A 15,121-nucleotide genomic window follows, 5' to 3' on the forward strand; every position below is an offset into this window, starting at 1 on the left:
GTCAGGCATGCATTCTAAAGTTACTTTACCTCTGGAATAAGAAATCTCATTATGCTTATGGAATATTATCCTGTTTCAATTCACTTATATATAACTTGTCCCAGACTTGCATGATGTCTATTATCATGGCATAAGATTATTTCTTTCAGTGTTTAGCTTGTTAGGTGTAAGGCTCCATCTAGTCTAAAGTCCTTATTCAATAAAGTACCTGTATTTTTTTATGTTCATCTGCTTTTGCTGTAGCACACCAGAAGCAGACAGCTTTGTGGTAAACAATGATGTAGAACAGTAGCTGGAAAACACTCCTGGATATTCTCTACTGGCTTCCTGCACCAGAATTTCAAGCTCTGCTGGGTCCTCAGAAGGATGATGTTGATTTGATGTGCTCAGATTTGGGAGCCTCTGAGGCCTGAAACAATATTTGTTCTTCCATACCTCAGATATGATTTTTGTAGGGTAATAATGTTGACCAGTAACACTGAATTAGTTGGGGAAAAAGTAGCTTCTGCTCTGACACTGGTGGCAAAAAAGGTCTATTTGTAAGCAGAACCATTCCTGTTGCAGGTCGTGCAGCAGAGCTTGTGCAGCCCTCACTGTCTCCCCTGGTGTGTGCAGGGGAGGCTGCCCAGAGCCAGGGTGGGCTGCAGGGTGGGAGGAAGCCAGCGTGGTGGTTTACACTGGGAAAGCTGGAAGGATTGGAATTCCAGTTTCCTGACTGGAAACCCGAAGCCTCTGGGTTTTTCCTGCTGAATTCCATGGAGGTATGAGACAGTCTTGGCTGGTGGCTTTTCTAGCACTGGAGCTGCAGTGGGCCCGTGCTGGTGGTGCCAAGGAGCTGTTGGGAGCAGAGCCAAAGCTGGAGATGGACAACTGACACACCTTGGGGTAACCACAGAAAAGTCTTTTTCACAGAGGGAAAACAAACCTGGGCCATAGATTGCCACCATGGGGCTGACTGGCATTGTTTTGGTTTTTAAAGAATTAGTCTGCATTTTTAAACACCTGCCAGGATGTTCAGTAGGCATTTTTAAGACTGGAAGTGTGACTTGCACCACAAGGCTGTTGAAGGGGATATTCACCTGGCTGATCACTGCACTAGGCTGTCTTATTCCTTTAATCACTTAATAGCATGAATAAAGAGAGAGACGATGACTATATTGGCAAAGTTTTCTTTTGTACTGTTCAGAAACTTGCACTCTGTGTGATCATGATGTAAAAAAATGTGTGGATTACCACGAGCAAAAACACCAAAACACCAATAAATCAGTTTCAAGGAAACATGTTTTGTCTGACTCTCCTGAGCAGTAATATCTACCACAAAAACTAATTGCTGAGCCCAAGGAAGGACAGGATTTCATGATCTGAAAATGGATAGGTATTGGGACCAAGGCTGTGGGATAAATTAATACTTGCTTAGGAAATTTGGGTCAACTGGAGAACTTTCAAGTTCTGAAAGACAGTTTCTTAAATAAAATTTTGACAAGTCCTTTACAGTTCACCAAGCAGAACTCATGTCTGTTGGGATTATATTGCTGGAGATGAGCTTCCTTGTATTAAGTTATTTAAAATGCTCAGAACTGGTTTGCTTTAAGATATCAAAAAAGGCTATTTTCCACTTTGTTAGAAGGAAGTAGGGGAAAAACAATTTTGTGTTTAGAAGTATAGAATCACAAAATATGCTGAGTTGGAAGTAGTATTTTCCAATCTCTGCAGTGGCTTTCAGAATATTGTCTGGGTTCTCTGAAGCTTATAGTTAATATTTGTTTCCTAAGAATTCTCAATGTCTGTGAAAACAAAGAATTTTAGAAACACGTGTAATGCTCATGTGCATCTAAAATACAGATCTGATTATTGCTGCATTTATGTTGTACCCAAATGTACACAGCCCTCAGTGTTACGGGGCTCTCATTTCTTGATGCCTGATAGCAAAATACAGAGGAAGAAAGGAAATGTCTTTCCTTTCCTTCAGCTCAGCAAGGCACTTCAATAAGTTGCTAGATGAAAAGTTGCTCTCAGGGCTTCAAGGCAATTAATTTCCTGGGTGAAGTTATACACAGGGTTCATCAGTTTGGTGATAGCCCTATTGTCATTAATATTGAAAAGTTTAAGCTTTTAACACATCAACATAAGTGTTTACTTCCAGTGCCTCTGTTTTCAGTGAGGTTACCAAATATTGCATGTCTCTGTGAAAGTTATCATAGTTAGCTGATATTTTCAATACAGTGTCTTTTTGGACTGACTCTGCTGTATAGCCAGGATTTGTTCCACTGCTTTCAAACTTAGCAAAATGCTCTTCCTAGTTCTGTATAAACTGTGAGTTACTACTTCTGAAACCTGAAAGGTTTAGCAGTATTCCAGATTTCCACCTTGCCTCACATTTTGGCCTTCATTCTGAATATGCAGTCACTACATTTTTGACAGTGTATATATTACGTTTCATTTTCCAAGCAGTGTTTTATTAGATTGTCAGATAGAAGGAATAGCTTTGCATTTATCATGAGTGACTTGCATTTTCAGTGAAACACTGTGTGATATTGAGTAGTTTAAATCTCCAGTGTATAAACCGTAAATTAACATTAAAGGCCTCTCTTAGCATTCATTACCCTGTTTAAACAGTCATGCAGAATTACTAGTTGTCAGTAATTTTTTCTTGAATACAAATATATCATTTGTTCTAATGTTATAACTCTCTTGAGCTGTGTGTCATGAAAGGAGTATTGTAAAATAGGGAAATGGTGAGTGTAATGGTCAACTGAGACTCTTATTGCCAGTTAGCAGGTGCTTCAGGTGTGCTTGCAACCCATACTGCTAATTTTCCTAAAAGCCAATGATACTTTGGTTGCTGAGCATGATCCCAGATGGTAAATGCCCTTCCTGCTGGGACCACTGATCCAGCCTCTTTGGTAGTGTTAACATAAAAATCTGACCTGTGAAGATGTGAAGTTGACTATGACTGGTCTGTCATAAGGGATGACTTTCTCTACCAAGTAAAGTAGTCCTTTAAGGCATAGGGGTAGAACAGTGTGTAAAGTATTTGTTGCAGACTTTTTTTATAAATGGAGAATTTCAGACCCCAGAGCTCTCCATTTATCCTTGTCAAATGTGAGAAACCTGGACACAGACACAATAAATAAATCAGCCAGCCCCTGTGCAGTATGCTTCAGGATGCATTTCAGAGTAGAATCTAAGAGCAAAACTATTGAAGAGCTTGTAATTTCCAGTTCATGTCACAGTTGTGAAAAACAGCTTTGCATCTTCATTATACCACAGCAGTTTATTGATTTCTAGTATAATCTAGGGACTGGAATCCATGCTTCCAAGAAACTTAGTAGCCTGGTAACACGCCCTCAATACTTGCAAAGCCTGAAACCAGAAAATGGCTGCTGAAGTCAGGATGGTGTTAGCACCTACCCCAAGAGCTTCTTGCTGTGTTGCCACATCTTCACCTCACTCCAGTGTCCCTCTGCCTGCTTCTCCTTCCTCTGTTCTCTGCTGTCTCCCAGCACTTGGCCACAAAACCCTCCCTCTTTACCCATTCCCCATCCCTTCTTGCAAGCTGCTGTACATCTTTTTCCAGCCCATGCAGCTAAACAAAGCAAAACACAGAGTTGGAAATTCAATTGTTCTTCTAAGAACTTGTTATCATGCCTGAATATTATTTGTTTTAAACCACATGGGGATTAAGGCCCTTTGAAGATCCTTAATTAGAATTTAGGACAAAATAAAATGCCAGTTTAAGCTTCTGATCTTTTTTAACAGCACATACATCTCCATTGTGTTCAAATTTATGCTTTAAATGGCTGTTCTAGAGTCACATACAACCAGAAATTAATTACACTGGAAAAGAAGGACTAAAACTTGATAACATTTGTATTTTAAGTTTTATTTGAGGTGAAATGAAGACCTATCCATCTTTAGGACTTTTAATAGAGACAGTTTGATTTTTATTCTTTAAGATCACAAATTTCTTCTTGCCCATTGTCTTTGTATACTAAGAATGATCTTCCTTAAAAACTCCTGATGATTTGACTTTCTTAGTAGGGATGACATCATGCGTAGTTAGTTGAAACTTCTGCTGTGAGGAAAGGCACATGCTCTACCAACAGAAGCCTGGCTCTATCCCTGGTTCTGCACTGCTTTGCTGCTGTGTGCCAAAGCTGGTCTGTACTAATGCGTGGTAGTATATGGCAGCCAGCTGTATGTATGGCTGAGCAGTTGGTCATCCTTTTACTGTGTTTATGCAGGACAATGAACACTTTGATACCCCTCTCTTGTGGGTTGTTTTTTTTTTTTTTTTCCTTTTGTATCTAACCACCACAGTCCTCATTTTTGGTGTAACACTGAGTGCCCAGCGTAAGTAGAGAGACAGTCAAATTTATCCTTGGAGCAGGCAGTCAGGAGATATAACTGTTTCACAGAAATATTTAGATTGATTTCAGTGTTGATTAGAAACCTCTCTTCTTAAACAGTAAAAAAGAGACACATTGGACTTCTTAAATCAAAGCATATGTTTAGAATGATCTTTCAAAGCAAGAAAACCTTTCCCCCATTTAAGCTTTGCGTGTTGCCGAGCTGCAATGACAAATGCCTTGTGGAATAGCTGCAGGGTTTAAATAGTGGTTGTGCCATTCAGTGCTGCCATGAGGGGTGTTTGTTGCTGATTTCATATACCTCGAGGTCTTCTACTGTCAGTGTTCAGTTTGTGGCAGCCTTGTGAAACCTTCTGTGGACCAGGCTATATAAAGTGCATTTAGAAAGCAAATATTTGGCTGAAAATCAGGAACAGTCTATACTGTGAGCATGAAGGAGCTTTATCTATCAAGATTGAAGTGCTGCAGTGCATGCTTTAAGCATTTTTAGATCACATACTCCTTGGATAAGGAATCTTCTGCTTCTTCCTTATAAATGTAAAAGCTACTGAGCAGTTATGTGTGGATCTTGTTAGGACCAGTTGTAGAAAAGAGCTGTCATCATGTAAGCATGAATGTTAGGAAGCTATATCTCCATTTCAACTTATTGAAGACTCTAAGCAATATTCAAAGGCCAGTGTACACGTAAGGGGCACAGTACAATCAAGTGCTGAGACCAAACATTACTGGAATGGATTTCCAGTGGGCTGCTACTGCCCTATGTCTTTATACTAAAAACTGCTGCAGTTATAAAACCTGCCTATGGTTGTAGATATATGGATATGATAGCGAACTGCTTTCCTGGGAGGAGCAGGCATTTAGTTGCTGAAATATAAATTTTCTTTGATTTTTGTGCTTAGTACATTTTTTTCTGACCTCTTGTTCACACAACAGGATCTTTTGTTTCTTTGTGTTAGTCTTCTTTCTTGTGATTAACATTACACTGCTCATGCCAATGAATTCTTCTGTGGTTGACCTGCAGTGTGTTGAAGCTGGAGCTTGTATCCTCCTAATCCTAGGTCTCCTTCCTGAATATCTTCCTTGCCTGTAGCCTGGGTGGAGCCTGTGCTGTCCTGTGCTGGCACCGGAATGTGAGCAGACAATTCACAGTTTTCGGTCAATTCATCATTATTGATGATATAAACTGTGTCGCCATCCTTCAGTTGATCCTGTATTCAAACAAAGAAAAAAATCTGTGGAAGAGAGACTCCTGAGGGAGATCTTTGTTAAAGCTTAAATCAACAGCAACTCTGATGCAATTTCACTTTCACTTTATTTCATTACTTGCTTATTTTCTCAGGTGTTCATTTACCATCTTGATGATTAAAGCCAATAGTTGCTTACCATGTTCTGCTCTCAAGCAGCATTGAGAAACATAACCTACCCTTCAGATGTTTTAGATAATTTCAGTGCTTAAACAGTGCTCATGGGTAGCCAATACTTTGAGCATCTGGATAAGTTATTTAGAATATATCACTCACATTTGAAACTCATAGTATTTAGTGGCTATTCATGAAAGTGTACCTTGTCTTCTTCACAACTGAAGAGATTGTATAATTCTTAGCATTAAAAGTAAAAAAGTTTCAGAAAAGGGACTTTGCTGAAGTGTTCAGTCTAAAGTGACAGGTTTTGGCCAACACAAGTGACACAATTTTGAACACAATTAACCAAGCTGGGTACTTACCCCATAGGCACTGGGGCTGGTCAGAAGCCTGGCAACAGGGCTGCACCATTCAGGTAACGTTGATGTGAGAGGTGGCCCAGTGTGGGTTAAGAGAGGCTTTAGATATCTGTGAGGTTTGTTAAAGAATATTTGCACAGAGATATCGGTGGCAACATACTGCTCTGAGCATGTTCTTGCTCTTATAGTAAGAAATTTCATTTTAAAGCACAAGAAAATCATCTAACTAAATGGAAATATAGAAAATACTATCTCTTTATCCTCCCCCACCCCCATTGCTGCATATATTCACCTGTCATCAGTCTAGTCTAATGTTTTTCAGTAACAGGAAAAAAAAACCCTAAAAACTCCCCCAAACCCCAAACCATTTGATGCTCAAAACCTGTCTTGAAAGGGTGCCAGAATGGCTGGAGGGAATGTCGTGGGATACATAATGCAGCAGAAGCTGAAATGCAGGAAGAGTATACTAGATTGTCTCCTGATCAAATTGCATAAGAAATCACTCTTGGAGCAAGATGTAGAAGAATAAACAGGACAACTTAAGATGCCATTCTATCAGCTAATTTATATAAGAACAGTAGCAAATGTTTTCTTAAACACATGTATTTAGTCTTTTGGAAAATCAATGCATTTCTTCAACAGAAAAAGTACATTTCATCAAATATTACATTCCATTTTCACTGGGAGTGTATGTAAGTTGTTCTCTGTAATACTTTATCTTCAGCATTCAATGCATTTCTTTTCCACTTCATACACCAACTCTTCTTTATACAAAATTATGTAAGTTAGGAACAGGCTTTATGCTATTGTCTTACACCTGTCTTTCCAATCTTTTCACCCAGAAGTGCTTTATTGAGATAAAAGGAAAACCTGCTCATCTTGAGCAATTACATCATCTGTGTATCTGTCAATAACAGCTCTCCCATGAGTCCTTCAAGTTGAGTTATCTTCTCTGCTACTTTTACTCACAAAGTAATTTTTAGCGTTCTTTGGGAAGCGGATCTGTCAGCTATTTTTGCTGCTAGGGAAAATTTACTTTATTGATTTGTCATCCCACTTTCTCTCCCCTGCTCCTTTCTCTTGCCTTCTTGCTTGTGCCATCTTCCCCAATCGTTCTGCCTGCCTCCTTAAACAAGAAAGGAACAAATGCAGCAGTAGTGATTCAGGTTCTGCAGCAATATTGTGGAAGTACTGAGAAAGGAACACTGAGTCTTGGGCCTGTCCACACCAGTGCCTCCTTCTCTTTCATTGTTGGCTGTTTATGGTATCACTGCTTTACACACAAAGTACAAATTCTTTGTCCTGAAGAAATGTAAAATATGCTTCAGATCTCAGTTAAAAATTGAAAGCCTAAATAACTTGCTGTGTCCTATACACTACAGGTATGGAAATTGTTCTATAGTAGTGTTTGTAATTGCACATTTTGTATTTATTTTTAAAAGTTAAGCTGCATCTGTTAGAAGATTGGGTGATTTCTTCATCCAAGGTCATATACTGAGTTTGTGTGGAAAATTGAGTCTACTTCAGAAAAGATAGTGAGATCTTAATATAAATTATTAAGAACCATGATCAAGGTGAGAATCTCATGAGATCTAATTGTGTAGGGAAAGTTTAGATTTGTCTCATTTCTGTTAGAGTAAAATCAAGCCAAACAATCTTTTCTGATCCATTCCCAATTTTATCAGAAACCTCCAAAGTGCCAGACTGTTAAGAGCTATTATTAAAAAGCAAAGTATGAAAGCTATTAATTAGAGCTGCTCTGTTTTCAGCACTTCAGAAAAACCTAATTAAAAGGCCAAAAATGGAAATACAAGCCTAATTCTAGGTTTTTAATCTTTGGAAATATTTGCTTTGTTATTACGAACAACTTGAATTGTTTGAACTGAGTTGTCAGACTGAGTGTGAAAAATACAGGCTTGTAAGGGAAGTTGCATTTGATTATATTGAGTTCTGTCTGCTCTGTTCTTTCATTCTTGTTCAGAATAAGTAATTGAAGATGAGCATTGCTCTACCTTTCTTAATCTGATGATGTCTGAGTTAGGCCTTGTAAGCAGCCTTATAATTTCTTAATGAGCTTTTATCCCACTCTGTAGAAATGAGTCCTGTTTGTGCCCAAGCTTGCACAGAGCTTTGACCACACATTAGTAGGGGCTGTGTGCTAAAGCAGACAATCCACCCAGCCACCACAGTAACCTTCAGTCTCTTGAGCCACTACTACTTTTAGCAGAAACTTTTGTCTGGTGTGTTTAACTGGCTGGTGTTTAGGTATGTGGATATTCTGAAGTTGAGTGATTACTCCATTTTGCAACAGGTTCTCTAAATCCCCTTCATTTTGCATTTGCTCTGATACATTCATTGTGTGTTGTCCATGCTTCTGCTCTGAAGCCTCTTGAGATGCATTTTAAAGTGAATACAATTTTCTTGTGCTTGTTGTGTTGATTCTGTAATAAATTATTTATCCTTGTTCCTTATTTAACTAGTTATTATTCAGCCCACTCAAAGAACTTAAATTGCACTGGCCTATTTCTCATTGTTTTAATAACCTATGCCATAAATGTTTCCTCTTTATTGTTGACACAGTTGCTTTATAGTATTACAGACATAATCACATCGTTTAGGGCAGCATAAAAGAGTGAGAAAAAATCTATATGCAGTGCTGGCATTTCAAAAGCAAATCAGATGTGGGTCCTACAGCATTTCAAGGCTGGCAAGAAGCCTTATCACACTCCAGCTGTTCTGGTTTCATCTCCAGGGAGATGTAATTTAAATAGTGTAATAGAAAAAGGTAGGTGCTGCACTAGGGCTGCTTTAAAAATTGGAAGAAACTAAGTGCAAACCTCTTGGCGTAACTGGGAATTTCCAGTCGGACCAAATTCTCGCCTGCCCAGTTCAGGGCTGGGGAGAAGACAGCAGGGCAGCACTGCTCTGCACTTCAGCCCTCCCTGGGCAGCACTGCCCACCTGCACATCTGTGCCATACAGCAGCCTGGGTTAAAGAATGTTGTTAATACTGGAGAGGTGGCAACTGCTGAGGTGTGAAACTGGATTAAGGATGCAGTATAGGCACGTGCATAGAATTTTAATCCATATATAATGCAGGGATGTTATCATGCCCTGCTTTTATAATCAATTTCCCATTTTCCCATTGATGTCCCAGCTCCTGCTCTCAGTTCACATACTGTGGAAGATCAGACAGCCACAGAAGCTGGGCTGGAGAGTGCCACAGAAATCCTGGCCTTGGTACAGTGGTGGAAGCTGTGGGATAGATAAACTCAAGGCAAGAACAAAAGTGAAGACATCATGTCTGGTCATTCTGACTGCTCTGAGAAGATGTAACAAGGACATGGCTGGTGCAAAAGAATGTAACAGGGACTTGATAACTGAAAAGATTGTGTTGCTAAGGGAACAGGGGCAAGGGGTCTGAGTGGAAGATTTTGTATGGACATTAGAGAACTCTAAATACTGGTGATTAGTGTAATAAACTGGCTTTGCTTGCATAGCAGAGTCTGTGCCCTCCAATTGCTACAAAATACCCAGGAATGTTTACCCTGGTTTGCCTCACTGCTGTTTGACCATCCCTTTGCCCAGGCAGTTTCACTCTTGCCAGGCACAGTTTTTCTTCCTTTCCATCTCGCTGACACCAGGCTTAATACCTAAATCTGTTTCCTCAGTCCTGGTTCAGCATCTGCCTATTCTGAGTTTGACTGCTCTGATATCCTCTTTGCTCTAAGTGCAATGTATTTAAAAATAATCTCATGAGAATTTATCAGGAATCAAACCATGGAATTGTGATCTTTTCCTTTTTTTTTAACATTGTCTGAAACAAACATCTGTTATGGAAGTCTTGGTCCTGTATAGCTCCTGCTTCACAAAGATACAGGTAACCAGAAAGAACATTTTAAAGTGAGAAGTCTCAGGTAAAACTGAGGAGAACCACTACTGCCATTAGCCATATTGCAGAATGTTTAGGTTTTCCATCATACAGAAAATTGAAGATGTAAAAAAGTTTTGACTTAATATGAGGATAAAAAATCAGAACCTAAAAATTTCTGCGATACTTTTGGTTGACATGTTCTGTCAAACTTTGAGGATGTTTAGTATTGAAAATCACAGTCTTTCTGATAAAATAGCATTAGCATGTTGTTCTAGGGTGACTTTATGATGCTTGTATCCCCAATTGCCTGTTCTGTATATGCTGGGTATTAAGTTCTACACCTTTAAGACTGTTCAAATAGGGAAAGAAATTCCGGCAGAAATGCTGGGACTATTTAGACTTGGACTTCAGAGTTCACTTTCCTTTTGTTAGAGGAGCAGACTCCTGGTCCAACTGTGGCTCTGCTATGAAAAATATCACAGTAAGAGAGAAATAACTTGCTTATAAACCACCCATAAACCAAAATAAACCAAACACAACAACAAAAAAAATTCAAACCCAAGCACCTCACCCACCCCCCTCAACAAAGCAGCAGGTGTGGTCCCTGGTGGAAATACACGTGGCAGCTCTGTAGAGCCCTGCATTTGGGCCAAAGGATGGTTTGCCTTTTCCCTCATCACGTAGTGGGGGCTCTGCAACTGAAGGCAACCCCATCCTCCTCCAAGGAAAATATGCTCACATTATATTTACTATTAAAAAGGCCTAAAGTATAGGAATTCTTGTGATGCTAATCAAAATGACATAGAACAAGTTTTCAGAGGATGTTTTCTTATATCAGACTGCTGTATGTGTGCATTTGTTACATATGTTGTTTGCTGTTCTACTGCTAGGTGTTATATTTCTGCTGCAGGCATGAATCTTAAGATTCAGAAGTTAATGTCACCACTCCCCAAATCCATCCTTTGTGCAATGATTTTAAGATTTCTTGAGCTTTGCAGCCTTTTGTTTTAGTGTCCTTTTTGTGAATATTTTGGACTCTGAATTTGTAGATTATTTTCAAGTTTTCAATATTACTTTTTGTTGTGTTTATGAAGAAATAAAATTATGAAAGGTATGAATGTAAAGATGTCACTTCTATATTTTTCAATCTCTTTTCTGTAATAAGGAGAACTCACATTTTGCTCTTTGTTAGAGTTCAGTTTGTGTGTGTTGTTTTTTTAAAGGATGATTTGATATGAGTTATGTGTTAGCCTACAGAGCAAACATTTCCATTTTGGTAGCGTTTGAGTGGGAGCAGGCAAACCATGAAACTTTTCTGTGGCTGAGTTGTGCATGTGGCTGACCCCTGCTAGCAGCTGACTGAGATTATTTGGGTGCTGTAGAGCACAGCTTGTGTGCATGGCTGATCTGGGGAGGCAGAGACATCGCCAGCTCTGCAGTGCATGTACAGCAGATTAAAATGCCCCAGGGGAGGAGAGGTGTGTTAAAGGGAGCTTTCCTCCTGGCTCTTGCAAGAGAGGATGCTGTACAGGCTCTCGTGTACCATGGAATTTGTAGAGGACGGGGAGTTATCAGTTTAGAGTGGTTGAAAAATTGGGCAATGGTTACGTTACATTTAATTGTTAGAATAACAGATGTGTGTTTGAAAAGCCTGTGAGATCTACGGTGATTTAACATGTAAAGATAAGTCAATCTGCACTGTGGAGAAAGCTGAGGAGGAATCACTAAATCTGGTATAAATGATATTTTAATTTTAACTTATAGCTGTTACTAGCAAATTCTGTTCTAGTTCTTTGTGACATTTTTTAATCTTTTCAAGAAGTGATTTAAAAAACCCCTAAAAAGTCCTTCTACTATTTTAACTTCAAATATTAAACAATTGAGGATAAAAGTGCTTACACTGTAGCTCTGCAAAATCAAATCATCAGGTCTCTGTTTTTAAAAACATTTTTTCTGTCTTTGACTTTCTTGTGTCTGAAAGAAGGGAGAGTAGTGAAAATCAGTATTAACAAAATCTGGTTCAATGCGTATTTACAGGGAAGTCTGTCTGACTTAAATTCCAGATCCAGATGTAATGTCAGACTGTAAGAATTAACTCTGGCTCTTTTGCAGAATAGGGCTAAAAGTCTGCTGCTTTCAACTTTGAAACTGGAACCATTGTAGAGATGTGGGCAAAATGGAGGAAGTTAGTGGAACTGATCTTAGTCACATCTTTTTATATCGAAGCAGCTGCAGACTGAGGAGTGGCTTGTTCTCTTCCATGTGCTGAGTAAAATGTCTGGGGTATTTGCAGACCAGAGTCTTAGTTGATAGCTCCCTGAGGCAGAGGAGAAAATTGAGACATCTTACTCAAGTTATTTGAAGTCTATTATATCCTGAATATAACGCCTCCATGTAAGTAAAAATCAGACCTAAAAGGAAACCTGCTTATATAACTGATAAGTGGTAATGCAGCTACTCTTGAAAATAGAAGGATAGAACACGCAAAGGATGTAAGAATACTCATATAAGGTTAAAAAAGAATATATGGAGGGACAAATTAACATTAGAAAGAGGCTTGGAAGATCCAGACTATGTGAGGCAGATAAAGAGTAGAAGAAAAAACCTTCTCTGCTATCAGTTGTATAGTAACAAGAAAATGACTCTTCATCTGACAAAAAACCAACAACTGCTCCTCAAAATAGCCTCCCAAACCTCCCTAAACAAAACAACCACTACCATCACTAAAATCAAAAGCTCAAACAAATGAAAAATACCAAAAAACGTACAACTAACTCAACAGCACCACCAGAGATGCATAAGAGTCATCTACACACAGTAAATAGGTAAGACTGTTGGTTTAATCACATCGATGCTCAGGACTCACTTTTTCATCAGCAAAGAGAAATGGCCACATCCAAGACCTTTAACTCCAGCACTGCAGGACAAGACTAATTGGAATGAATTGAGATTAGGATGAGTTTCTTTCCCTTTATTGACTGTAAAACAGTCCAGAAAATGAAATTAGACTTAGATGCCTAATAATTAAGTATCCAAAACTTGGTGAAATGAATCTCATTTTAGAATATGATAATATAGAATTCCTAAGGCAAAATATAAGGAATCAAACACAATGTCCTCCACACCAAAGAAACTGGGAGTGTATAAAAGGCATCCATTTTTATAATTAGAAAATACTACAGTAAATACACCTAGAAGAAAAAGGAAGATAAACATATAGATTTCTGTGTAATAAATATGACACCAAACCTAGCAAAAACTTCAAAAATGTTAAGCTAGTGAAAATCTGAGTGAACATGGGATTCATAAAAAGAAGTTTGACCTCGGAAAACTTAAAAGGATTTCCTGGCATGTTTTAAGGCTTAGAAATTTCTCAGGAAATTCCAAAACTGCTCTGCCTGTAGCTTGGCAATAGGGTTTATTTTCCTGCAGAAAAGGAACTGCTCCATATGGTACATTTAACATGATTACAGAACTGGAGATACCATTGGTATGAATAAGATAAATTGTTGCATTAGAAAGGAAAAACACTCTTGTGACCTGGCTGTGCACAGACCCTTCAAGCCTTAGAAAGTCTCTGTGCCAGCTGCCACAGGTGAGATCATTTTGAAGCTCTTCACTTGAAGTGCAGCTTTTGTATAAAGCACTCGAAGCCTGGTGCTGGCAGAGGGAACTAATTTAGAAGCACAGGCAAGTTAGCAGGGGTTTCTGCACTCTGTGTGAAAGATTGTTTCATGAGATTGTCCTTGGCATCAGCATCTGGCAGAGAGGTATTCCAGAAAGCAGATGTGTGAGGAATGAGGACTGGCAGCGGTTACACCCCTTGCTAATGACAGTTTAATACCAGTGGCACCACAAATCTAATCGTTTGCAGGGTGCAGGGAGAATAAACCTTAAAAATTAAATGCAGTGAAGTACAAGTACAAATTGTTTTTGATCAAGTCAATTACTTCAGTCACAGAGGAGAGCAGAGAAGGTCTGATTCAAATCAAGTGAAAGCTTTCAGAAACCTTTCATCAATAAATTATGTCAGGTAAAATGAATCTGCACCAAGACAACTCCTGAGGATAGCAGTGGTTGTATGTAGTGTCTCTGCCCTGTAACAGGGGAACCTTGGACCAGGAGAATGGTGGAAGTAGAGGGTATCAAGGGAATAATGTGAGCAAGTGTTTCCAAACAAATGGGCATCATTCTGCTGAAACTAAAATACTGCAGTGAAAGCAAGGCAAGAAGATGGCTGCTAGAACTTTGTGAGTAACAGCTGGAGTAATAGTCTTGCTACTGGCCTGTGGTGATGCAGATGGAGAGCTAAAGCCAGTGCACCAAAATTATGTTCAAATAGAAAAATAATTATTTGGCATTTTTCAAGAAGTCAGATGAGATATTTAATCAAATACATGAGAAATAGCAGCACAATAATAGTTAAAATACTTCACAAATCTGTGGAGAGATTTTAAGAAATCTCCAGCTTCTGCATTGCCACGAGTCAAAGTATGCTCTCACAGTTTTAAAGGTACAACTTGAAAGGAAAATATGATCCCTTATGAGAAAAATCCTATAAAGAACTTCTTTTCTTGCACAATTTAGTACAGGACAAGCAATAAATATGGAAGTAGGCTTGGAGGAGCAATGTCTCTTTTACTCTCATGCTTGCTTGTTTTTGTAAAGATTCTAAAAAAAATAGGAACAAAAGTGATAATTCACTATATATTCTAGAAAAGAAAATCTGTATGAAGACAACAGAATCTCTCTTCCTTTATCAGAAGACTGTGGTATAAAGAATAAAACAGGAGATTGGTGTCATGTGAGAAGGGAACAGTAGATCCAAGGAAAATGAAAATTCTGAAAAACCTTTTGAGGACTGTTTGGTACAGTAGTGAGGATAGACTGGAGTGCTGCTCTCTTGGCCCATTATGAGTGTACAAACAGAATTTGTAGTGAGGGATGTGTGCGTCCCTATGGAATGTAAAAGCAGGATACCAACATGACCTGGGCTGGTGAAACCCTGGAGCGAGTTGACAGCACCTGCAAAGCATCCAGGAAATATAGCATTGCTTTTTTGTATGACTGGGAGAAACCATGCTCTTTCCAGATATGGAAGTAGATTCAAAAGCTGTGTGGCAGGATCAGGACATGTTTTAGCATTTTGCAGAAGTGC

The 15,121-nt window shown here is 38.9% G+C and overlaps 1 protein-coding gene across 1 annotated transcript in view; it reads right to left on the bottom strand.

The window, feature by feature from the left end:
• Window positions 1–4,278: 4,278 nt before the first annotated feature.
• The window catches only part of SLC9A9 (solute carrier family 9 member A9), a 171,430-nt gene continuing 160,587 nt past the window's right edge, over window positions 4,279–15,121 (bottom strand). Inside the window, exons 15-16 of the mRNA XM_063408187.1 lie at window positions 6,094–6,199; window positions 4,279–5,578 (exon numbers count right to left, since the gene is read on the bottom strand). Of these exons, the coding sequence (XP_063264257.1) occupies window positions 5,357–5,578; window positions 6,094–6,199 (328 nt within the window). The 3' untranslated portion in view covers window positions 4,279–5,356. The remainder of the gene's footprint in view (window positions 5,579–6,093; window positions 6,200–15,121) is intronic.

This window comes from Prinia subflava, chromosome 11, assembly GCF_021018805.1.
Source record: "Prinia subflava isolate CZ2003 ecotype Zambia chromosome 11, Cam_Psub_1.2, whole genome shotgun sequence".
Classification (NCBI taxonomy): domain Eukaryota; kingdom Metazoa; phylum Chordata; class Aves; order Passeriformes; family Cisticolidae; genus Prinia; species Prinia subflava.